This window comes from Anguilla rostrata, chromosome 7, assembly GCF_018555375.3.
Source record: "Anguilla rostrata isolate EN2019 chromosome 7, ASM1855537v3, whole genome shotgun sequence".
Taxonomy (NCBI): domain Eukaryota; kingdom Metazoa; phylum Chordata; class Actinopteri; order Anguilliformes; family Anguillidae; genus Anguilla; species Anguilla rostrata.
Genome location: NC_057939.1, coordinates 55971268 through 55997083, shown reverse-complemented (window position 1 = coordinate 55997083; position 25816 = coordinate 55971268). Strand labels below are relative to the sequence as shown.

At 49.0% G+C, this 25816-nt stretch overlaps 3 protein-coding genes across 7 annotated transcripts in view; 1 reads left to right on the top strand and 2 right to left on the bottom strand.

Annotated features, from left to right (window-relative positions):
* The window catches only part of gab1 (GRB2-associated binding protein 1), a 51840-nt gene extending 42540 nt beyond the window's left edge, over nucleotides 1–9300 (bottom strand). The window contains exons 1-2 of one of the 5 annotated variants that reach the window (XM_064345323.1): nucleotides 8732–9300; nucleotides 8505–8634 (exon numbers count right to left, since the gene is read on the bottom strand). In XM_064345323.1, the coding sequence (XP_064201393.1) occupies nucleotides 8505–8576 (72 nt within the window). In that variant the 5' untranslated portion in view covers nucleotides 8577–8634; nucleotides 8732–9300. Of the gene's footprint in view, nucleotides 1–605; nucleotides 896–8504; nucleotides 8635–8731 lie in introns of those variants that run through there. The other 4 variants (XM_064345322.1, XM_064345321.1, XM_064345324.1 and 1 more) reach the window with 4 other exon arrangements.
* A 1271-nt stretch (nucleotides 9301–10571) lies between these two features.
* On the bottom strand, nucleotides 10572–22485 carry usp38 (ubiquitin specific peptidase 38). Its single transcript, XM_064345333.1, has 11 exons — nucleotides 21318–22485; nucleotides 19818–20550; nucleotides 19070–19205; nucleotides 18550–18679; nucleotides 17562–17663; nucleotides 16235–16393; nucleotides 15915–16108; nucleotides 15524–15617; nucleotides 14793–14901; nucleotides 12773–14106; nucleotides 10572–11933 (listed from the first exon to the last, which is right to left on the bottom strand). The coding sequence occupies exons 2-11, from the start codon at nucleotides 20497–20499 to the stop codon at nucleotides 11763–11765; spliced, it is 3111 nt and encodes a 1036-aa protein (XP_064201403.1). The 5' UTR covers nucleotides 20500–20550; nucleotides 21318–22485; the 3' UTR covers nucleotides 10572–11762.
* A 520-nt stretch (nucleotides 22486–23005) lies between these two features.
* The window catches only part of inpp4b (inositol polyphosphate-4-phosphatase type II B), a 204567-nt gene continuing 201756 nt past the window's right edge, over nucleotides 23006–25816 (top strand). The window contains exon 1 of the mRNA XM_064345334.1: nucleotides 23006–23457. The gene's annotated coding sequence lies outside the window, so the exon portion shown is untranslated. The remainder of the gene's footprint in view (nucleotides 23458–25816) is intronic.

Genomic DNA, 25816 nt, shown 5'->3' with positions numbered 1-25816 from the left:
GCCTTCCCAAAGCTGAACAAACCCCCCCTCAGTCCTGCGCTGTGCACAGCCAGAGCACTGCTCCACGCGGCCAGCTGCCAGCGCCGAAAACACCGCCCGCTAACCCCGCCAGTCACACACTACTACAGAGAAAGGGCTTCCCAAAATCCCTACGCACACCTGAAGCTCCCCAGTCTGCCACCTCCAGCACCACCAGCAGAGCCTTCGCACGTCTCACATGTTCAGCAGCTCCAGGATGTGTACCCCCCCCCCCGCACCCCCACACCCCCGCACATGGCACACTGCCTGTGCTGTTACTGTACTCACGGCTACACAGAGAATCGGGGCAAACGCGGCACCCCGATATTTAACGGCCGTCTCAAGCGCTGGATTCAGCGACACACGAGTGACGCAGGACCAGGACGGCTGCTCCCGCAATCGGAGCGCGTTCCTGACGCCTCCACAGAGAACGCTGTGTCAAATTATCATTCCGTACGCCAGAGCACAATCACAAGACACCGCCGCCCCCCCCCCCCGAGCACTAACTTCACACCACACCGTCCACCGTAACCAAAAACCTCCCCAAAAAAACCAAAACAAAACAAAACTACACAGTTCCTACTGACCTTGAGAGTTTCCAGCCGAAGTTGTGCGGAGGGGCCTGTGGTTTAGGAAAGCCCCCCTGTCCTCCCTAGCACAGGCCGGCGGCAGACCGGACCACTCCGGAGGGGCGAGCGGCGGGGACAGCGGAGCGGGAGAGAGGCGGACGGGGCGGAGGAGTGCGGACAGCTCATGGGGAGAGCGGGAGGGAGAGGGGGAGAGAGAGCGCGGGGTGGCCTGTCCTCTCTCCTCTGCTCGGCCAGTTAGAGTGAGGTCTGAGCGCGCTCCGTTCCTCTCTCTGCTCCTCTGCTGACGGAATCTGGCACCTGGTAACTCCGTACCCAGCTCCGTGCCCACTATCACTGTCCCTCCCCCTCCCTCCCTCCCCCTCCCTCGCTCCCTCCCTCCCTCCGCCTCTCACTGTCCCTCCCTCCCTCCCTCCCTCCGCCTCTCACTGTCCCTTCCTCCCTCCCTCCCTCCCTCCCTCCCTCCCTCCTCCTCTCTCTCTCCTGGCTCTGTTCCAGTACATGCAGACCAGAGGCTCAGCTCTAATGCGTTTAGGACTGAAGACGCTGCTGTAGGGGTGGGGGTGGGGTAGGGGCGGGGTCGGGGGGCAGAGGCCCCTCGCTGGTCTGGGGTTACGCAGCCGTGGAGACGGCGGGGAGAAAGAGGCGTCGCCCAGGCTGTCCCGCTGCCGGTAACCTGAGAAACGGAGCGGGTCGAGCTCGCCGCTTCACCCCCTCCGACTCGCCTGGGGGGGGGGCAGGACACGAGCGCCGCCGAGAGACCAGGGTCAGTCAGTCGCACACCGCAGCCTCAGGCACCAACCAAATACCCCACAAGAGCAGTGAGGAGGCGGCATGCAGACAAAAAACAGCCAAAGAGACGCCAGCATTTCCCACCACAGCGTCACAGCGTCACAGTGTCAGTTCCTCTAGATGAGCAGAGTTCGTCTGTAGGAAAAGGTGCGCAGAGTGTGGAGCCTGAGAAAGACGAGTGTGAATAACAGGGGGGTGGGGGGGGGGAGAGAGCGAGACTGCTCCAGGCTCCGCCCTGCTGGAGAGAAGCGGAGCTACAGCTCACTGGGGGGGGGGGGGGCAGAGAATGCAGACCGGGGGGGCAGAGAGGGGGCATCGCTACGCTGAGAGGGCATCGCATGGCATCATGCAGCAGAGATTACATAACCTCCGTCCATCTTTCCCTCTGCTGGACCCTCCAAAGCGGTCAATATGGCCCCTGTGAAACGCCATGTAAAAAATGCTCAAACGGCCAGGCGGAGTGAAAGGGCTTTATTGTGGCAGGCCGAGCTGAATCCGCCCTGCTGCAGAGGGCACAGCAGCGCTAACGGACGCATTCCTGCACGGGACGGGGGCACATATTTTAGGGCTGAATCAGAAGGCCGTGGACGTGCAGGCGAGCGTCTGAGTGAAGAGCGCTCTTACTGCAGCAGATAAACGCCGGTCCCGCGGGTTAGCGGGCACTGCACCGCCATTAGCATCCGAACACACTTCCTCTCCTGCTGCTGCTGGACAGCGTGCACCGCCATTACACAGAGCTCCCAGTCACTGTGTCTCTCCGGGAGAGAGCATGCTGGGAAGGCAACGGCAGGGTAACAGGCTGTGAGGAAAACACTCACACTGCATAAAAAACTTCAGAGGTCAGAAACTGTCCAGAGAGTCGGTTTACAGTGTGTGTGAGAGAGACAGAGGGAGAGAGAGACAGAGGGGGAGAGAGAGGGAGACAGAGGGGGAGAGAGAGGGAGACAGAGGGGGAGAGAGAGGGAGAGGGGGAGAGCAAGAGAGAGAGAGACAGAGAGAGAGAGAGAGAGAGAGAGAGAGAGACACAGAGAGAGAGAGAGAGAGAGAGGGAAGGAGAAAGAGAGAGAGAGACGCAGAGAGCGGCGGTGGGCGGGGGATGGTGGGAGGAGCCTCAGAGTGGTGAGTGATGGAGGACCCGCTGCAGGCATCTGTAACTCATCAGCGCAGCGCAGGACCCCGCCGCTCTGACCGGGCCGGGGAGAGCCGCCATTCCACCGGGCCGCAGATACAACAGCCACCCCCCAACCCCCACAACCCCCCACCCCGCCGCGAATCGACAATAACAGCCCCCCCCCCCCATGGGGCGGCTCACATTCCCGCCAATGGAGCGGTCGGCCAGCTCCCTGGGACAGGGGCCTGGTGGAGAGCAGAGGAGAGCAGGGCAGGCCCCTCCCCCTCTGGCTCCGCCCCACAGCGCCCCCGCTGACCCGCTCTCCAAGCAGCACCATGTCCTCTGGGAGAAGCCCCAGGCCAGCTGATCCTGGGACACTGATGACGTACACAAGTTCCCCCAAGTTGGTGACAAATTTAGAGTTCCCTGGATTCTCACAGATCCCTTCTCCCTCTGGGCTGAGCCCCTGGGCTTCTCTGGGCCTTTCCATGAGCAGCATGCTGCTGGAAAGGAAGCCTCCAGCCTCCTGCCACTGCACTCCACACAAACAGCCCCTTCTGCAGAACGCCTCGCTGTGTTCACTGGCCGGGCTCTCCCTCGCTCGCTCGAAGCGCGAGGACCATCTTTGGGCATTTTCGTGGCAATCGGGAACGAACTGTGACACTGCTTAGCAGAAATAGTACTGTTGGTTTTCAGCGCCTAAGTCTATTTTTGCCACACATCCCAAACTGTGCTACACTTTCCACAAAAATGCCACTGGCTAAAAATTATTGTGAAGAACAAAAGTTAAGGCAAGGTTACCGATGATGCGAGCAAACAGCGGCCAATCACACGGAGTGTGCTGAATATTAACGCACAGCAACCCGAGCCCATATAGCCAATAATCCGCTCAAAACGTTATTACACAGTCAGCAGGTACAGGGCACTGCTAGTTACAGCATGCCGCCTGAAACAGCCCAGCACAGCCCAGCACGCCGAGGCCAAAGCAGGCGCTGGAGACGGCCTGCAGAACTCCTAAGCCCAAAGCTAAACCCTCACAGTCCGGCTCATTAGCGTAATCACAGTCCCAATGTCACATGCTGCTGCTCCAGATTTTCATATTTGCATAAATGCGACCTGTTCTGTGCGCACAGTCACTGGCCCCGAGCCATTCGCTGGCTCAAACAGGGTTACTGAGCACCACATCAGCACCACACAGTGATGTCACAATCGCTGTCAGGACCATGACACAGTGATGTCACAATGGCTATCAGCAGGATGACACAGTGATGTCACAATCGCAGCACGTGGGGAAACAGTGAGTCAGGCTAGTCATAGCAAGACAGGCTATTTTCCGATGCTTTTCCAGCAGGTTTTATTTTAAACTGGATGACTATGTCTCTAAAAGACCATATCGAGCAAATGGCTAATATACTGCGTCTGTTTATGGACTCGACTAGCTTACCTGACATGCTGACAATTATTTTTGACAGCATGACAGGTAAGCTAGTTATGTACATAAAAAAATATTTTTTAACTTATGTGACCATTTCAAATCTACTTTAAGAGTGACGTTCACTCCAGTGAACTGAGTATCTGTCACCAGCACAGGCTGACTCCCAGGGGTCAGAGCTTCATACCAGACCAAATGTAATTACGCAGAAGGCCAATGTGTGTTTATGCAATTTACCAATAAATACTTCACTCATTCTCACCTCAGAGGATGGTAAGCATGGTTTACATTCTCTGGATTTCCCCTGTCTGTCATACTCCTGTACAGCGTAAGTCATGCAAACCTTCCCACCGCACAACCCTGTCTCTCCAAAGCTTTACTCATGTCTGACTGAATGTGAGACCGGCTTTCTTCCACATTAAAAGACTGATGTTCAGTAATCCTCACAGGTAACATTCAGGGAGCTGTGTGGAAAAACCTGGAAAAAGCGATTAACAGATCAGAAATAATTAATATTTAAAGGACACAATCCAAGTTCTGGAGCTGTCAAACTGTCCCATTATTCACTTCGCACAGTCACTTTCAAAATTTCATCTTCATGGAGTTCAAAAGCACAGCCCGAACGCCGTTTAGTGGCTCCATAAGGTCCAGACGCAGTTTCTTCTCTTCAGGCTGTTTGTTTACACCGTGAAACGCAAAGTCCTTTAATCACAATCAACCGAACTGTGTGCCACTGGCCAATCAGACTTCACACATCCTGTAAAAGCAGTTCACATTGGCCAATCAGACTTCACACATCCGGTAAAAGCAGTTCATTCTTCCTGACTGAAGACATGCCTCGTGTCTGCTGGTTGTGAAACTGTGTTGACCTCCACAGAGCCCCAGTCAGACTTCAGTATGGGTGACTTGTATAGAGACGGTTTGTAGAGGATTCCAGTTTGGGTCCAGTTGGGTCCAGGGAACCGAAAGATAAAGAGGGTTCCCACTGGCGTCCTGTCCCGCCTGGGGTCGGGGGAGTAGTGCAGGGCCCGAGCTTCGCCCCGGTCCTCCTATCCACTGAAGCCCTACAGTCTGCGGACAGCCTGAGTCGGGAGTTCATACAAGACTTAGAGCGAAACCAGCTCCCAGATACCAGTCATCACACAGCTAACTCAGTGTGCGATATTACTCAGGAGAGCGTTTCACACATTAAAGTATGGGTCACCGCCTGGTGGATTCTGTGAGTGATGGAACAACTGAACTCCATCACAGACAGAACTATCCCAGGCCGTGTCAATGAGATGGCTGGAAAACAGTGCTCTGGTGGGAGTGCAAATACACACAACCCATCCTCTCCAATCTCCACGCGCTGCGCTGACCTTAGAAACAATAATAAAAGCCACCTGCCTGACGTGTGTAGCACACAACATGGCTGTGCAGGTGTCCATTACTCCATCGCTCAGCAGGACTACAAAACAACTCACCTTCTCCTCGAGAAGCCCTGCCAGTAACAAGACCGTGTGTATCTACTGACACGGAAAACAATCAGGCTTATTCTGCGAGCGAGGAGCACAAAGGCTCTTTCAACCGGCCGCCAGTATCAATTACAAACTGCACAATAGTATTCAACTGCAGATTCTGAACAAGCAACAGAAGATGAGTGGGAGAAGCTATAGATTTAACAGCCCTCATGATTCAAAACCTACAACTTAACTGTCTTCACCGATTTCCATGACAACTAGCTAACATAGTCAAAATGAAACCGTTTTAATTCGGAATGCCGTCCCCCAGCCTTTCGTCAGAAACAAAACAAAAAGATGAAATGTGAGAATAAACGTTTCAGTTTTTCGAGCATCCCGAGACAGTATCCAGAAGGTTCCACGTGTCACCTAATTGCGACAGAGAGGAAAGACCGAGTGGCCAAACATCGAAAGGGGAAGTTTGTGAACGCACATGAAAAATGCAGAAGCAGAGAAACTAAACGCTGGAGCTGCACATTTCTCCAGCCGCTTGTGCTTCCAGCCGCTTGTGCTTCCAGCGCGGAAACGGAGCTGAAACCACGCGTTGTCTGCAGCCATTTCGGCTCGCGTATCATCACAAAGTCCAGCTGGAGCTCTGGCCCAAACTGTGGAAACTGGGTCAGGACAAACGTGCCGATGCCCGTGATAAGATGACACCCTCTGGACCGCAGCACGCAGAGGGAGATAAGGGCCACACAGACCACAGCCAAACTCCAGATAAGCCACACACAATTAGGTCACACAGCAAACTTACCAATTTACCAGGCGCTATGACATTACAGCAATATAACACACGATACAGGACTGGTGGGTCGACTCAAACGGGCGAAGACGTGCATGTGCATCCGAACTAAGATCCCGTTAAACTGACGGCTCATTTAAACGCCGCGGGAAGTTAGCGGACGGGAGAGGGCGGTCCTGCGGGGACGGCTGAGTGTTTGTAAAACATTAAACAGCGCGGGGCGCAAGACAGGACACAACGGGGTGCAGTCCCGTGCGCCCAAACGGACTCCAGGGGTCCCTCTGGAGCAGGGCTGTGTAACCAGCGCTGGGGACGGGAGCGCGCACACACACACGCTCGCACACACACACACACACACACCGGGGCGATCGCGGTCGCCGTCCGTCCCCCTCTGCACAGGCCGCGCGCGAATGGGCGCTCCCCCAGCGCTGACTCGGCACTTTCTGCAGCTCAGAAGCTTCCAGTAAACAGCGCAGACTGAAACGGCTCAGCCTTACCCTCCAACTCCACCAATCAGCAGCTCTCTCCGCCCCAGCCCACCCGGTACCAAACTGCGTTTCGGCCCCCGAGCCTCTCGGGACCGCTCTGTGTGTCCAGAACAGCACCACTGTGCCAGGATCCCCACGGCAACATCTCCCCAAACCGGGCCAGCCGCCCACTAGCTCAAAAGCAGAAGTGCAATCTGGGAGATTTTCTCACACAGCGTTCTATCTCTGCGCTCGAATCGATAAGAAAGGAGCGCAGATGATAACAGCGCACGGGGGCACAGCGCTGGGGCCCCTGACCCACACTAAAACAGTCTCATATACTTCAGTTTCACCCGGCCTGAAATGTGGAGGTAATACAGAAAGAGCTGATTTCATTTCAGATTAAGGCTATATATTACTTTGGGAGGAGAACCAGCAGAAGATATTTGCAGTCATTTATACACACACACCGCTGGCTGATATTGCAGAAAGTGTTGGTTTGGTGCGGAGTACAGACATTTTCAGTCTAATACAGGATTTTAGACGCATTATGCTCAAGACTCTAAAATTTACGGATAAGAAGGCAAAGCCCCTTGCACACAGTGGACAACTGTGAATGATCGAATTATGCCTGGCCCCGGCTTCTGGAAGTAAGATTAACAAGCAAAATACAGGATTTATTCCCCTCAAAAATGCTCTAGCCTTGGTATCATAAAACAACTGTCTAACACTGTAAATTTTAGGATAATCGGTTGAAAAAGAACTCAGTTAGTTAGACAAAGACACTGAAAAACAGTAACATAAAATAGGTAATATAATCTAAAATGAAATACAGCTAGATTAATTTAATTTTTTTCTGGAAATGTCACTGTTTATGTAGAGTGCTAGTTGGAGCAATTTGCCAGGAAGTGGGAAGTTATTTTAAAATCTGAATTTTAGCACCCAGCACCAACACCCACCTCCTATCTGAGTACACTAGCGTTGCATTCTGTAAGTGTCTGTACTGAAACTTGTCCGAAATTGCATGCAAATGTGACCATATCGCAGGTGTGCCAAAACTAAAAGCGCACAGAGAACATTCAATAGACAGTTTAAACGCTCCTGCAGAATCAATAATCTCAGTGCTTCTCTGTCAACAACAACAGGCCTAAAAGTTATATTCATAAATTTACGAAGACATGACAACAGCACGCAGTAGGCCACAAGCCAGAGCCAAATACAGGGTATCAATAAACCGAGGTTCCATCGACAAACAAAAGGATAAATCAAAAGAGCACGGAAAATTAGCTAGCTAGTTTGTTTAAGCAAGGTCATAATATTGAACAAAATCAGGCTAATCCTTACAAATAAAAAATGCAACAAAAAAAAAAAAAACAGATTGATTAAATGTGCAATTGAAACTCCAACGGCAGCTGTCATGTAGATTTACAGTCACATATACTGCGCACACACACACACACACACACACAAAATGTCAAATCACAACAGTACTTCAGTCCCTGGCCTGCTATTGCTCAGTGGGTGCTCATGGCCGGAGCACACCCTGGATTTTTGGCCGCTAATGTAATGAATTCTGCCCCCCTTTCACAAAACAGATACGTTACAAGTGGCATGCCACCCTTATGGATTTTAAAATATCAACACATCTTGCGAAGAAATGGGGGAAGCTGCACGATAAATGACTGGATCGCTAGCTCGCGGGGCACATCTTGTCAACACCGATTTTCTGCAAACAAGTATTGCCGCAACAAAATTATTGAGTTGGTCAATACCCTTAGACTATAAACTACCGTGTTCACGGGACGATGCATGTGTTACATTTTAATCTGAGAGTTGCAATCAATAGATCTACTTACGTAACGTCTCAACTTTTTCTCTGGCGGAGACTTTCTTAGCCAGCCCGCACAGACCACTTCACCCCCGCTCATCTTCTGAGATTTTTTCTTTGCCGTGGAGAGGTTTATTCTGTACGTAATGCCCGATCGCCTAAAAAAGAAGCAATAGAGTGTTAAAATAGCGTTTATGCACGGCAAATACACCTTATTCTTGTATTATGTTGTGATTATAAAAAGCGATAGCCTACCGACACTCCTCCCTCCGGTCCCCACCTCGCTATAGCTCTCACTGTGAAGCCCGACTCCGAAATTCCAAACACGACAATCTAGCCGCACAACTTCTCCAGAAAGGCAGGACACCAACTCCTAAAAACAGTCGATCACTTTCCAGTTAGGAGCCAAAACTTTATAATCCACTTTCGCCACAGTATCCCGTAGTTTACAGAAGGCGGTGTTTGCTTTTCTCTAGATGTTTTTTTTTCCCTCTGTGCGAGAACTGTCCGTGTTCTCTTTCCAGAGTGTACGCACGCAGTAATGAGGCTCGCCAAGTTTTACGTTCATGGACGGGGCGGTTTACGTGATCTCTCCCAAAGTGATTCTCACCAGCTTTCCCGCTTATTATTCACTGCCTCAATATACAATATGACCTGAGGTTTTATTTTCACCCGATCTCCCCCCCCAGTTTCACTCTTGCTCCCTTTGCTATCTGGTGATTGACAGTCAGAAGCGGCGATTCGCTCGCACAACTTGGTCTTTCCCTTGGAAGGAGGGAGAGGCGGATTACAAGAAAGGAGTCAGAAGCGCACCATTATGGGACCTGTAGTCCTCGTTGGTCAACAATATGGAAATATCGCGGTTTTCAAAGTTTGTATCTCTTGATCAAGCTCACAGTAAGTGGTTTTGATCATTTTAGAGCGCTATTTATTGTTTTTAGACCTCTCAAAGGAAGGACACAACGAGAACGCGATATCTTTAATGAAGACGTCAAATAACAGTGGTAGGAAAGGTGGAGGAACTACAGTTACCAGAATGCAGTATTGTTTGTTCCCGAAGTTAGTGCCGCGCGAGGCATCTCCTTGCGGGAAATGAGAAATTTCAACAAAAGGAGACGGGGGAAGAGGAGGGACTGAGCGAGATGTTTGTGCATATTTAGGCTACTGTTGCGAAGTCACTTTATGGAATACAAAGTTGAGCAATTATTACCTCAGATGCAATTATATCTAATGCACAATGTATCTTTCATAAACCAAATGAATCCGCAAGCCTCGAAAGGGCAACCCACTAAACAAATAAATGCTCCTTTACCATTTACGCTACCTTTTTGGTGCTTCACATCCAGACGACGGCTTGGGACAGGCTTCTGAAATCGCATACTACCGTAAATTATTGGTTATCGCGACAGTATTTCGCTAAACTGTATTTATAGAAAACAATTATATTTTCCTGCTTTCGCATGGATGTTTATATTTTATATGTTTCTAAAATTAAAGCATGTCTGAAGAACAACAAATTTGTGTACGGGCATATAGGCTACCGATTTTTTTTTTCTAAGGGCCCTGCGAAATCGTATAATGTTGATTTATATCACACACAGTCCACCAGTCTGTCCTCTTTACTCTACAGAATATTTATTACCATAGCAACACAAGTAGCAATCCCTCAAAACACCTTTCTAGGAAATAAACTCAGGGATCGACGGTAGCCTGTAGCCTCGTGGCAATGGCATTTTCATAGCAATTATTAGGTGTTTATTTATTGAAACGGATAACCACACCATGTGTACCTTGGTACTCAGTCAATATAAATAACGGACTTGAACTTAAAATGCAACCACTGCTTGAATGTCCCACGTAGGCCACGTGATATAATTTCGGAGACGTGGATTAAGTATTCACTGGCCGTCAGTGAGAGGGGCAGACCGCCAGGCAGAATTCGCATCCTCTGTATCTTCGACCCATCCCTTTGGCACCTTCGAGCACAGTCCTGGACGGACACCAGGCCTAGATAAAATTGGACGCCTGTCACACGGCATCAGTAATTCGCTGGAAGCCTCTCAGAAAATGAAGAAATGGAACACACACGTGGAAGGAGACTTGGCAGGTGAATTTTTCTTTTCTGATTCCTTAATAAGCCGACAGGGTCAGGTGGAAAGAGTGGGCGCGCGCACTTCAAAATACGGCCAGAACAGCGCGCCCACCTTCTAAATCAGGCTGAGTGAACTAAAGCGCTTTCAGATTTCTCACTGCATATTCTCACACGACAGCTCAAAAGCCTCTTTCAGTATATCAGAAAGATTTAATTATCTGCTAAAAAAAAAGCAGAGTTAGCAGTCCCAAGTCTGTCCCCCAGTGGGTAAATGGTGAACGGCTGGGCTGGGGATAGGAGACGGACAGCCAGAGAACATGTATGCAGAACACCATAAATAAGAACAGAACCACTGGGGGATGACAGAACACTCTTCACTTCTCATTTTGGGAAAGTGTGGGGTCCACGAAACGTGGCCCCTGTACAGCACGCCGTCTCTCAGAATCTGTAAAAATGACAATTCTCAAAGTGTCACCATCTGGACAAATTATTACAAAGGCACATAAAATCTTAAATGAACAATGAATGAACTCTGTTCCCTGAACTGGGAAAATAACTTAAGTAATATCAATAATCTTTATCAATAATATTAACCCAAACCCTGTTATAGGAAAGTTAAATCTAAACATTCAGCATGCAATTTAAAAATTTAGAATTGTATATACCAGCACTTAATCACATTTTGACCAAAAAAAATTGTATGTACATTTCAAGTTGTTTAAAAGTTGATTCCATCTATGGATTTCATGCACAATGGCAGCAATTCAAATTAATTTAATGAAATCAGAAAAAAAAAGTGTGTATTGCATCCTAGTATAAAATTATTGCATTAGATATGCTTTGTGTGTCTTATTACTGTCCAGATGGGCAATGAACGAGAGAAAGTTTTTTTTGTTTTGTTTTTTTTTTTTTTTTTAAATCGCCAAAATGTTTTGTCTTGTAAAAAGAAAAGAAAAAGAGTCAAACTGAAATTTAGCACATCTTTGTAAGTACATGCAGAACAGAACAGCAGGTACTCTGAACATCCACCGCTTGGCATGGCAAGAGGTAGAGTCTCTGTAAGTGTCCCAGCCCCCGGGGCCCGTGGGGGGGACGGGGGGCGCTGTGGGGGGATGGGCTGCCGGGGGGGGGTGTGGCTGGCATGCCCGGCGTCTCCAGTGTTGCAGCTGCTCCCCCTGCTGCACTCCAGCGCTGTTAGAACACCAGCCGGCTGACGGTGCTGAAGCCCCCCCCGCCCCCGCCCCCGCCCCCGCCGGACGGTCCGCAGCTGCCCGGGGGGTCGTTGTCGTCGAAGCCGTTGGGGCGAAAGGAGCAGGACGCGGAGGCGGCCTGTAGGGCCCGGGCGCGAGCGTTCAGCTCCTGCTCCTGCACACAAGGTGGGCGGGGGAGGGGCATCAGCGCATTCCAGTCTCAACAGTCAACCGAGGGTCTGTTTCTGTCACACTGCCCTCTAGTGGTTGTTTTATTCATCGCACTTGAAAAATCTGAATTACACTTAGAAATCTGAAGGTAATTTGGTCAACTCATGTTATACATCTATATATATATATATATATACACACACACATATACACATATTTTTTAAAGGGCATTCCAACCCGTTAAATGCTCGTTGGAGGAGCTAGGAGGCTCCTGGAGGATGCACCAGCAAGGAAACAAGTTTTTTTCCCCCCAGAATGCGTGATGTATAAATGATCATCCTGTGGATCCACCAGCCACTGTCCTCACTAAGCTAACTGCACTTAGCGCACAGTGCATAGCCTGTCAAATGCAGGCATGCCTGATATCGAATGATTTACTTCAGCCAGAGAGTTACTGCGAACGTAGGAGCTTAAATCTACTGAACGAAGAATCCTCTGTAATGCTGAAACATTACGTGGTCTGGTGCCCTTAATGGGCTGCATTAATCAGGCATTCAGACGGCCGCTGACAGACAGCTCTGTGGGGCGGGAGTACAAAGGCAATGGGCCCAATCATGGGTGTGAGGATCACCAGCACGGGATGACTGTGAAGTGCAGTGACTGCAGGCCTGGTGAAAACCCCCCGCCCCCCCCAATCTGCCCTGCTTAACGGGTGGGGGGGGGGTCTGCGTTTACCCTGCCCCGCCCGTGACCTCGCGGGGTGCGTATGCAGGCTGGTCACATGGTGAGGGTATTCCGAGCTCGGGCCCCAGGCGTGGGTTCTCCGAGCACGCTCACACTCACCTGCAGGAACAGCTTGTTGTCCTTGGTGATGGCGTCCATGAGCTCCTTCTGCAGCGGCGGTTCTGCGCTCAGCCGAAGGCCGTTGGGGCTGCTTCCTGCCTGGAGCGACCTCACTTCCTGCTTCCTGTAGATCAGAACGTAGGCTGTGTCCTTGGGGAAGCGGCTGGTCACGTTCTGCACCGAGGGGAAGCTGGTGAAGGTCACCCTGCTGTCGTTGAAGAGGAACCAGTCTCTGACGGGCGGGTTCGCTAGCTCCGCCTCCTGCGTGGAGAGGGAGCCGCAGACCGCCAGGTCCGCCTCCGTACCGTCCAGCGATTCGGCGCTCGCCCTGGAGCGCAGGCCCGGGGCCCCGCCCCCGTCCGACCCGCTCACGTTCCTGCCGTAGCAGTAGTAGTGCCCGCTCTCAGAGGACATCCCAGAATGCATCACCACCGAGCTCAGCACGTACGGCACCGGCCGGGCCGAGGGCGGGGGCGGGGCCTCCTCTCTCTGGCCCCGCCTCCTGCCCGCCTCCTCCATCCCGGAGGGCTTGAGTTTTTTGGCCAGGTTCTCGCCGCTGTCGGGGGAGTCCACCTGCAGGGCGGGGGGCGAGCAGCGGCCCCCCCGGGGGTGCACGGGCAGCTGCATGACCGGCGGGATGCAGACGTTGTCCAGGATCTTGCGGCGCACGTGGAACTTGGCGTCGTAGGAGAAGCGCAGCAGCGTGAGGATGAGGTACTCGGGCGCCCGCACCACCTGCATGGTCTTCTCCGCCCGCTGCAGCGTGCCGCACGTCTCGCAGTAGTACTTATTGTCCTCGTCCAGGATCTCCGGCGCCAGGAAGTAGTTGATCAGGTCGGGCACGGAGAGGGGCGGGTCTTGGGCCGGCCGGTCGGCAGGGGGCGGAGCCCCGTTCAGCCCCGCCTGCTTCTCCCTGACGAGCGCCTCCGAGGCCTCGCTGCCCCCGCTGACCGGCCCCTGGTGGCCCCCGCCGGGCCCCTTGCCCCCCTCCGCGCCCCCCTCGGGCAGGGGCCCCTCGGGAGGGGGCCGCTGCGTGGCGGGGGGGCAGAAGGCCAGGGACAGGTCGGAGAACGGCTCCTCTTTCTCAGACACGCTGGTGCACTGCAGGCAGCGGATGCCCGTGGACAGCTTCCCGCCAAACATCTTTTCGATGAGCGTCTCCTTGTCCTCCTCCCTCTCGGCCGGGCCCTCTGCGGGGCACGGGACGTCCTGGGGGCGCGGGACGTCCGGCAGGGGCACCACCGCCCCGCTGGTGCCATTAGAGCTGGCCTCCGGGGACACCAGCGCCGGCTTCGCCAGCCGAAACGCCTGGATTGTCTTCTCCTCCTCGTGCATGGCCTGGGCGCCACCACACATGCCACGCATGCGCGCAGCGCGCACGCCACGCCACGCACCAGCACAGCGCACGCACACCACACACACCACGCACGCCACGCACGCGCACGCAGACACAGACACACACACAGACACACACAGCAGTCACAGCGTAAATAACCCATCAGCACTGCATGGTGCGGCTCAGCCAAAGCTCAGGAACAAGTCCTAACTCACTCAGGTCCTTCCTACTGAAGTTCATTTGTTCTCGTGCCAGAAGCGTAACTATGTGCAGCAGAACTGATTTTGGGCGATAGCAAGCATTTCCTGTTCTTCGACACCAAAAACCTGCGCAACCAGCAACGGGCTCTGGCATATGCATGCAGCTTTAACCCGCCATTATTTACCCCTGTCCAATCACCTCTCCTCTTTACAGAGCATGAGCCAATCAGATCTCCTCTTTACAGAGCATGACCCAATCACCTCTCCTCTTAACAAAGCATCCATGATCTAAAACCTGTAAATATATAACATGTAGCTCCTTATCAGGGTTGGGGTCAGTTTAATTTCAATATACTTAATTTGGAAATGAATCAACAATTAATTTTATATTTCCCAGATTGTCTCTAAACGGAGCGGACTGCGGGTCTGTAATGAAGCCCTGGGACGGAGCAGTGGCTTGTGGGAGTTGTGAGGTCAGACGGTCACCTGTCCAATAGGAAGCGCAGGTATTCGGAGCAGTCCTGCTGGGACCCTGCGGTGAACCACGGCGGCCTTGAGGCCTCAAAAAAGTTCCTGGGAGCGTAGGCCGCTCTCTGAGAGAGAAAACAAACCGGGCCCCCCCCCCCCGCCGTCAACATCGCCTACAGCAGCACACAAACCCGCCTCCACATTTACAAGGGCTCTGAGGACTTCACTGAGTTTATGGACTTCTCCAGCACACCGTCTCCTCAGCCACGCCAAACATTCCCCCTGCATGTGGTCTAAAATAGAGCTTTACGACGCTCAGAGCCCTCTTAAAACAACACAGTAAAAATTAAACTGCTTCATTTCCTTTAAAATAAAAATATATGGTGTGACATTCCCAGCATTACTTCATTATGCAAGGCCTATAAAAATGGCATTTTAATTAAAATGTGTGGGCAGGAATCAGATAAAGATGCACTTAACAGGTAATGCCTGGAGTGCAAATGATTCATCACACCCAGTAACCTGAGTGTGTGCTAGACAGGCTAACAGAAGGTGGGAGGTTCTGACCTGGGTGTGTGCTAGACAGGCTAACAGGAGGTGGGAGGTTCTAACCCCAGTGTGTGCTAGACAGGCGAACAGGAGGTGGGAGGTTCTAACCCCAGTGTGTGCTAGACAGGCTAACAGGAAGTGGGAGGTTCTAACCCCAGTGTGTGCTAGACAGGCTAACAGGAAGTGGGAGGTTCTGACCTGAGTGTGTGCTAGAAAGGCGAACAGGAGCTGGAGCTTCTTCATCAGAGTATTGGAGCCATTGAGATTCAAGGACAATACAGATCGCCTGAAACTGCAAAGAATGACAAACATTGAAAAATATGTATATACAGCAGACTGCAGAATCAAAACATCCATGAATTTACAGGTTCCGACATTAAAATGCCGAAAAATATACTGGAATACATTGACAGTGAGCATAAAGTAAACTTCAGGTAAATACATTTAAATGTACATATACGTGTGTGTGGACAAACCCAAATTTTAATCATTCACAGGTAAGAAAATAAACCATCACAGAATCCCCTGAAAGGAGCCAAAGCCTGCAGCAGCCCCCCCAGCAGCCCCCCCAGGGGCGCGGGCGACTCACTCTGTGGCCATGAAGAGGGTCTGAATGATGCTGTTCATGTAGCAGGTGTTGCCCAGGTTGATCAGGCCCGTTTTCCCCGTCTCGGACTTCCCAGTGATCCTCAGCAGCCCGGAGGCCAGCGAGTTAGACTGCGAGGTCCAGGCACTTTGGTTCAGAATCAGCTTCATCTTCTCCTCACCCGGTTTGGGCAGCTCCTGCAAAGACATTTAAACATGGCGCGATTTAGACATCCCGCGATTTAAACATGGTGTGATTTAGACATCCCGCGATTTAAACATGGCGTGATGTAAACACGGCTCTCTCCCGCGGGCCAGCCTTACTTTGATGGCCTCCAGGATGCTGTCGTAGAGGTCGGGGAAACCGGAGTACTGGTACATCATGCAGTGGACCAGGTCAGTGAATTGCAGCAGGAACGCCCTGCTGGTGGGGAGCCCGTCGTTCCTGAGAGTCTGGACCAGCGGCACGATGTGCGGGACCACCTGGGGGGGGAGGGGGGGGCGTCGGTCAACAGTTCACAGCGCACGGTCTCACTTAGGACAGGCCGTGCTAGGATCCAGCTGGCAGGGTGGTACTGTATTAAAGAGACTCTCTGAAGCCCCTCTTGCATGAAATAACACCCTGCTGCACGAGGCCATTTTGTCTTCATAACCAAAGAGTCACAGCGGCATGGAGATCGCCGAGCCAGGCCAGGGCTTCAGAGGGAAGCCAATGTGAACGCGCCGCTACTGGCGTCTCTGCACTATTAAAACAGCGTTTGAGGACACGTTATGTCAACCCAAGCCAGACACACAAATGTAAGAAACAAAATGTACCCAGTATGCAAACTGCAGTAGTCTGGCTGATTGGGTTGCACCTGGAGAACACAGTGTTACTCCTTCATTGCAGTCACCTTGGTGTGCAGAGGAGACTTTTAAAACACTGCAAATGGCAGCCAGGTGACATTTAACTGGCTGCTACCTGCCACCTTTAGCACTGATTTCAAAGGTGCGTTCATAAAATACAAGCAAGCAATCCATAGAGATTAATAGCCAGATACTGTTACCAGTGCACAGGGTTCTAGATCTGGTCCTAGAGTCCCACATTTGAGAGTTAGTTCAATGATTAGTTCTTGATTCGGATTGGCTTCATTGATCTGCTAACTGAATGCTGCTCTATTCAGCACTGACATGTATATACTGTGTCCACTGAGAAGAAATGCGTTTGAGAAAAACGTATACATTACATACAGCCTTTTTCCCATTCCTTTTACACTGAAATTGAGATTAACCAGTCATTCGGCCATTTGTTGTAGGCCCAGGAACTGAGCACCCCTATCCCTAACCCTATCTCCTGCAGGAGCTAGCGCTGTAGCGCTAATGTGTGTCCAGGACCTAACCCTATCTTCTGCAGGAGCTAGCGCTGGAGCGTTAATGTGTGTCCAGGACCTAACCCTATCTCCTGCAGGAGTTAGCGCTGGAGCGTTAATGTGTGTCCAGGACCTAACCCTATCTCCTGCAGGAGTTAGCGCTGGAGCGTTAATGTGTGTCCAGGACCTAACCCTATCTCCTGCAGGAGTTAGCGCTGGAGCGTTAATGTGTGTCCAGGACCTAACCCTATCTCCTGCAGGAGTTAGCGCTGGAGCGTTAATGTGTGTCCAGGACGGCGTACCAGGTGGAAGGCTTCCGGGGAGTGCTGGAAACTGAGCAGCATGTGGGAGAGAACAGCCAGAGCCCCCTGCCTCACGATGGGGTACCACAGCCGATTAAATACCTGTACACACACATTAAACACACACGGACAGACACACACACGCACACACAGACAGACAGACAGACACGCGCACGCGCATACACACACACAGACACGCACACACAGCGATAAGATACAAGAAATTACAATCGTTTATAATCTGACTGTATTCACACTTGAGTTATTTCAGGGAGATTTCTAGATATTACTATCGGTTTCCATTTTTTATGCCACAACTAATCTAGTAATACATCAGCACAATTATTTACAATTATTTAGAGCAAGCCTTTTTTTTAAGTTAAATTTTAACCTTATATATGTTTATATCCCAAGCTACCTCAATTTTAGGCAGTAAATAATATGTGCGCTACCACCAATAAGCTTTAACTGCATTTGCAGTTCAAAGCTGCTACAGAAATCCAGCTCCATAATTAGGGCTGTCCAGGGTCACAACGGCCTTATCGCTCCAGTGCAACAGCACAGCAGAGCGGGCTAAATGACTGAGGCTAACAGCACAGGAGAGCGGGCTAAATGACTGAGGCTAACAGCACAGGAGAGCGGGCTAAATGACTGAGGCTAACAGCACAGGAGAGCGGGCTAAATGACTGAGGCTAACAGCACAGGAGAGCGGGCTAAATGACTGAGGCTAACAGCACAGGAGAGCGGGCTAAATGACTGAGGCTAACAGCACAGGAGAGCGGGCTAAATGACTGAGGCTAACAGGGCAGACTCTCCTCTCTTATGACAGACATCAGACTCAGTCCTATGTGTAGATCTGCCAACTCGCCCAATAGCATCCAAAATGGCAAGAACATCATTTTCTACAGAGCGTACTGCACTAAACCCCCTAACCCTAACCCTAACCCGCTTCCTGAGACAGTCTGGGCGTTCCCCAGGGCCTACGCACCAGCTCAATTTTCAGCAGGGTGACGTCGATGAGGATGGTGAACTTCTGCACAGCGGCCAGTCCCTTCAGCAGAGCGATGACCCAGGTGTCCACGTACTGCGCCAGGGGCCAGGACAGCCAGTCAATCATCCTGCAACACAGGGCATTAATACAGAGCGGGCACACAGAGGGCACAGCTTCTGATTTTATACAGTAGCGTCCCATCATGCAACAGCACAATCGGCCCTTTCCTCTCAGCACTCAGCAGAGAACACCGTGCGCTGAATTCAGCGCAGCGCCCCGCCAGCCTGCTCCTGAGGTGGGAACCTGCTTTGCTCGCGTGAGGAAACGGGCAGCAGGGGACGTTTTACCGTGCACACCCGCGGGTTCACAGCACTGACGGAGGGTGGACCACTGGCACATTCTGGAACACACTTCCTGGGCGGCCGTGCCGACATGATGACTGTTCCGCAGAGCGAAACGGAGAGGAGAGGAGGAGAGGAGAGGACAGGAGAGAAGAGGAAAGGATGAGGAGCATCACCTGCACAGCGCCTGGGTCATGCAGGCGTCCTTCACGTTCTGGTCTGTGGTGAGACTCTTGATGAGAACCGTTATCATCTGCAGCGGGATGTGCTGCACCAGACTGGCCAGCGCGATGGAAGGGTCAAACGAAGGGTCTGCAGAGCGAGGGCGAGAAAGGAGCCTTCAAGCAGCCTGGCAGTTTCACAAACACCAACAGTCAGTGGATTAAAGAGACCTCATTGGCCAACAGGGTCAGTGTATTAAAGAGACCTCATTGGCCAACAGGGTCAGAGATTTATGATCAATCAGACAGATCAATCATAAATTAAGGCTTTTTCCTGAATGAATCAAAACGTAAAGACTGCTTGGATCAACAACACAAAAAAAAGTCCCTAAGCAGGTGGCACATGTTTAGTAATAATGCTGCTGTGGGGGGTGGTGGGTGGTCAGTCTGCTTATATTTTCCCACTTCATCAGGCAGGAGAGACTTGTGTAGTTGAAAGGGAGCCTGCACCCATTGCCGTTCAGTCAGTGCACTGAAATGGGACAGCAGCTCAGCTGCTGTGGCCAGCGCCGCCTTGTGGGGAAGCTGATCCCCCCTCAGCACTGACACGGTCAGGACACCAGACCATGAGGGGTATCAGCACTGAGAGCGAGCAGTTAAACTGAATGAGCCACCCGACAGAAAACCTTCTAGAATACTTTTTTTTTAAAGAAATAAAACCCATTTTGAAACGTGTTTTGAAAGGTGGGAAAAGCAGTCTCACCTGTGGAAGAAATGATGGCGAAGACCTCCTGCAGGGAGGGGAGCAGCGTGGCGGGCTCCGCCTTCCAGATGCTCTGCAGCAGTGCGCCCACTTTGGTCACCTGGGAGACGTACTCGCGCAGGTCCTGCTCGCGGGTGGCGGAGCACTGGAAGTACGCCATAGTCCGGACCAGCTGCTGGCAGAACAGCACGGCTGCCTTGTCCCGCGGGATGCACTGCACGAAGTCCGACAGCATGACGCTGAGCCGCGCGCACAGGGCCGGCTCGGGCCGCTCGCACACCATCCGCAGCACCTCCACCTGGATCGCCCCGAAGATATCCAGCACCGACGGGCAGCTGATCAGCAGCCGCAGGCAGCTGTGCACGTAGTCGATGACAGCGGGGTCCTTCCGGTCCAGCGGACCGTAGCCCTGCTGCAGCAGGCCCGTTATGAACTCCTTGCTGCAGAAGCGCTCGTACTCGGCGCGGTGGTAGCGCGCGTACGCCTCCAGGACCTGATATCCCACCTGCCGCTGGAAGGCGTCCTCTCCCAGGAGAATGAGACGCGCCGTCAGGCTGTAGAGAGCCTGGCACTGCTCCTCCGTCACATCCTTCTCTGCCGCTTCCACCACTTTTTTCACGATGGCCTTCTTCACTGGCACGGAGTGAGACGAGCTCACCAGGGCCTCCAGAATCTTATCCATGGCGAACGTCTACAGCAACATCAGTAGTGCAGTCTGGATGTGAAACGGCATCTGCCGAGAAGGTTACGAGCCAAACTCATTATAATGCAGGACAGTGTAAATTATTTACACATTTTGAAACAAACAGTAAAATTATTACAGACTAATAAGAGACTGCTCAACTGTTATTTATTTCAAATTTGTAATAAATAAGGAATACTCCATCCACGTTTTTAAAGCCAGTTTTCATATTAACTAATCACAAATTGATAGGCCACTATACTTAAACAGTCGGCAAGTAGCTAATGCACACTGACTGATGGCTCTTCCTCCTTTACGGAACGTTTTGAAAAGCTTAACCTGAAGACATTTTTTAAATGAAGGCACATAATACATTACAGCACTTTCTAATTCCTCGGATTTGACAGGTCATACTGCGGTATGTAGCTTCTTAGCTAGCAAGTTATTTTTTATACAAGAATGTAACGTAGCCTACGTTACGATCAAGTCCTGTTTAGCTAACAGTAGCTGTCTAGCTATCTAGTCGCGGTAAGCAGAGTATCCAGAACCGCAGATTTTATATTGGTAGGAAAATTAGCTGAAATAGCCGGTCAGCCACTTCATCGTGACAGCTAGCTTGTAAACTAAACAACTGTTCACACGGAGACCCCGCAGACTAACTGGCAAACTAGCATTGTACACCATGACTCATGAGTGTTAGCTACGAAAATGAAACAAAGCAGGCCAAACATTAGCCAAATGGTACTGGACAACTAGCTTGCCATTAGAAATGTAGATATAAAGACTGACACACACTACAATCCCAAACGGCAACTTACCAAGACAACACATGCCGACAGGCTCGGTTGAGACTTCAATAAAAAATGTCAATAATCCGTTTTATTTACGTTGCTTACTCTTAGCAGAATCAGCTGATTGAAAAACCTGACAAGCAGCGTCACTTAGGACCCCGGACCAGAGCAGCGGCAGGACCTCAATATTTTCGTCTAAGTAAAATGCCTGTCTTAAAAGTCCTAGAAATAACTGCAGTACGTTAGAACGAGTACAACTTTTAGGCCAGTTAGTGTCGCTATTTGTAGATTTTATTAGATTTAATAACTATTAAATGGTATCATCTTCCTTGGGTCTTTGACTCTTTTGTATAATTTGTTAGATGCTTGCAATATGACCATGAAGTAGCCGTATGATGTAGTCTAGCCTATACTATTTGAACTACGACTTCTGAGGTCGCCAAGCGTCCCCTTTGCAGAAACCATATAAGGTTTATTTAATCTGTACGTCAAACATGTATAGCCGCCCATACACCATTTATTTATTAAATAAAAAAATACATAAACGTATGTTTGCAGCTTGATTCAAGATGTTACTAAACAAGCGTAATATCCAGGCAGTGAAAGTAGATTTTGCCAAAAATATTAAAATGACTATTTTTACTCAACATTTCAGATTTACCTAACTTATTTTGTTTAATTGTTGATAGTGTTATTAAGATGGAGATTCAAAAACGAATATATTTCTTGAGGTGTGTATATAAAATATAGCAAGATGTCGCAAGATTTTAACCTTTTAAAATTTAATCTGTAAAACGTATTACATTTATAAAAACGTACTTTTCAATGCAAGTAGCCTAGTGTGCATTTTTCAGTATGTTTATTCGAATAATGTTGCACTATCCCAAGATCAGTATTCATATTCTAATCATTCATATTCTAATAATCGAACTAATGTCTATAGGCTACATCCTGCATTGATAAGTAACCAAATAGAATTACTATGAAGAGCTCTGCTGGAAGGGAATAGCCATAGACACATATACGTCGATGGGGAATAGCCACTGAACATGGGAATGGCAGTAAAAACAGTGGGCCCTCGGCTCGAGGACAAGGAAATTACCGACCGCGTCAGTCTCATACAATTTTCCATTCGAACTCACGCGGCGTTATAGCTTGTAATAGCAACAGGTGCACGTTCCTGCTGCGTGATCATCGAGAACCTAAACTTTCCAGTCTTTCCAGAATAATTTGATTGTAACGTGACACCCGCCTGGCCAGCTATGAGTAACTTACCTGGCTTTTAATCTTTCCTTTGGTAAAGCTAATGTTGATTGCTGTTGCCCCTCAAACTATACAGACTACTGCCTTTTATCTCGTAAATTGTTTATTATTATTATTATTATTATTAGGCTATTATTATTATTATTAGCCGATGTGAATCTTTTAAATCTGTCCTTATATTCGAAGACATGAGGCATCGATCCGTTTAAGGATTTTGTGCTAGCTTCTGCTTTCAATTGGCTATTTAACGTGCTCAAATCATATCTTCGTTCACGCGAGCGAACCTGTGCAGCTAACAGAGCTGTCAGGAAACTAAAAGCATATGTAGGCTAATTGGCTGGAACAAAAACCAGCACGCAAATAGACCCTCCAGCACCGAGGTGTGCACACCTGCTCAAAGAGGTTAAACGCCCATCGTTTAATAGTTGATGATTAGTGCAGCTGGTTGCTGCTAATTTAGCCACGCCGTTTCGCGAGTGTCGAACCGGCTAAGCGTCTAATAGCTAGCTGCTGCCTGTTTGTTACAAGGCGACGTTCCTCGCGGTAGCCTACAGGTTATTACGTCGCAGCGAGGTTTGGGAATGTGCATTCCAATCCAGTTGAGAATGAAAGTAAAAATAAATAACATGTCGACTTATTTTGATGTTACACCGTACGAAATAATGGTAGCCTTTTTGGTGACCCACATCCCAGCAGAGTCATAAACAAGTAGGCTAGCCTACTACTTGCATCGAAACGACAACGTAGAAATATGAGTCGTACTTGTACACTTTTTCGTGGTACAAATTACAGAAATAGAACCAGTCTGTAGCCTACTTTGAGATTACGTTACAGAAACTTTTTTTCTGCCTCAAGGGACTGAAGACCGTCTACTGGCTTGTTAGCCTCTTTTCACCACTGGGTGGTAAGTTCTGCTTATCTACGATGGTATTTTTAAATAGCCGACTCTCACTGGTCGATTTATGACAGGTGTATATAGCCTAAACCTTTTAAGTGGAATGTTCAAGATTACAAATCTGTTCTGAACAACTCGCAGTTTATTCGCACAGGCTGATGCATAGTTTATAATCAGATTTCTAAATATTTTCATGAAGTGAAATAAATCACTCCAGTGGCTTAGTGTGCTGTAGACTCATTTACAGCGTGCTGTGTCCGACTCCCAGGCAAACGAGTTAACCGCAGTATTACAGCGCAATAGCCGGTCTGGAAAAAACAATTTGGTTGATTAATTTTCGTCATTAAAATGGTTTACTGCACAGTATTTGAAAAATGAAATGCATTTTCCATGCATTTCCAAGGGGTGCATGGCAAAATGATGCGTTAAATCAACACTCGTTTATGAGCCCAGTTGGGACCATGTTATGTAGGCTACTCTGTTAGCATTAAATTGTTGCTTTTTACACTGAATATTTTGCTGCGTGGGGTAAGACTTGTTGTATTTTCTTCTAGGCAATAGTTTTTACTAATTAATTCTTATAATCCCCATGAGGTGAAATTTTCAGCATTTTAAAAGTTATGTTATTTTCTTACCAGCTCATCAATTTCTCACTGATTTTGTGAAGATGTCCGGCATCTCTGGTGACAATTTGGTAGGAATTAGTCTATTTTAGAAAAATATTTGTATAAATCTTACTGGCTATTTTTTTTCTTCAAGGGCAAGCTGACCTTAGATTTTAATTAAAATCTCTATTAGAATTAACATTTTGTATCAAAACTGATATTAACACCAAGGAAAGGGCAGTGTCAAGAACCTGACCTTACAAGGTATTTTGACTCTTTAGAAACCATAACTTAAGTGGATTTTTTAAATAAAGCCATTAAAATTATTTCCAATTATAATTCCTCAGACTGACAGCTGCACCTGCTGCAATTAAAATATATAAATATTGTTTGAATGCAAAATAAGATGGCAAGAAGTGAACCGATTTAAGAGCATGGTTAACACAAACTTGATGTAATTCCAGCTGCAATATGGAGAGAAACGGCTATGCTGGAAGCTGAATTTCTAGTTTGTCATATATACAGTCCAATATCTCTGGTATTGGATCTCGTGGGAGCCCATATTTATTTATCTTAAAGGGATCTCCCAGTAGAAGATACTCTTCATTGCTTCTTCATTTTTTATATCAGATGGCAGTGATATCTCTCTGACTAATAACAGCAGCCATGGTAATGCTTTCTTCTTTGATAGAAAGCTTGAGTCCTGCTTTGCTACTGAAAAATATTGCTATAATAATGTCGATCAATAATGTTAATAATGTTGATAAATCAAGCAGGACAGGTCATGCATGCATGTTCAGGTTTTGCAGTCTCTAATTTTAACCTCCGAAAAATACATGTGGCTTATAGCGAACCCAAAACAGTCAGCAGGCCCTGGTTTTATCCTGTTTCATGTGCTCTACTTACGCCAGTGCAGGGCAGTAAATCTTGACCAAACTACAGACTGTCACGGATCATATATTTGATCTAATGCAAATCCTGGCCTCATCTCTCTACCACAAGCATGGTAAGAATTTTGGGCCAACGTTAATCAATTTGAGTGGAAGAAAATGTTGAATTCAAATGTATTCCTTTGCAGTTATTAATGTACAGTGCTGTGAAAAAGAATTTGCCCACTTTCAGATTTCCTGTATTATTGCACATCTCACTCTGAATGGTTTCATATCTTTAAACTAAATGTAATATTAGACAACGGGAAAGGAAACTCGAAACACATTTTAAAAATAATTTCATTTATTCACAAAAAATGTATTGCTTGTGTATGTAATTTTAATACAGTTTGCAAATAAAACAGCAGGTGGCATTGTTGCTTGACAAACTAGCAAAGCGGAAAGCAATCACACAGCAACTGCTTGTGATGTCACCCGCAGGCTAGAGAGGGGTTGTGATGTCACCTGCTGTCTTGTGGCACAAAAAACATGCTCTTGTTAAAATTGTAATTCTGCCCTGTGACATGGGATGAACTCAGTATAAACTTAAATATCCACCTGCAATAGGACTGATAAAATTCTTTTTATAAAGAACTGTTAAAATTACTTCAAAGAATACCAAAAAAGGCACATCAGTATGTTTCATTATCAATAAGCAGCAGTATGTTTATCTGTGGCTTCTAGTCAAATTGGTTTAAAATCAAGTTTGACCATAGTTTGTTTATATTTGTGATTACATGGTGAACAAATAACTAATTAGAATTATTCAGCTAGTCTCAAGTTATGATTTTAAAAATACCATTTCACAGAGCCCAACAGGTGTTGTTATTCAGA

What these genes read in the sequence shown, in the direction of transcription:
- usp38 (XM_064345333.1), bottom strand. Translation starts at nt 20,499, where the DNA reads ATGGATAAGATTCTGGAGGCCCTGGTGAGCTCGTCTCACTCCGTGCCA. An exon ending in CCCTGCTGAAAATTGAGCTG is followed by an intron (nt 17,664 to 18,549) that starts GTGCGTAGGCCC and finishes GTGTGTGTACAG; the next exon opens with GTATTTAATCGGCTGTGGTA. An exon ending in GCGCTTCCTATTGGACAGGT is followed by an intron (nt 14,107 to 14,792) that starts GACCGTCTGACC and finishes GCGCCCAGGCCA; the next exon opens with TGCACGAGGAGGAGAAGACA.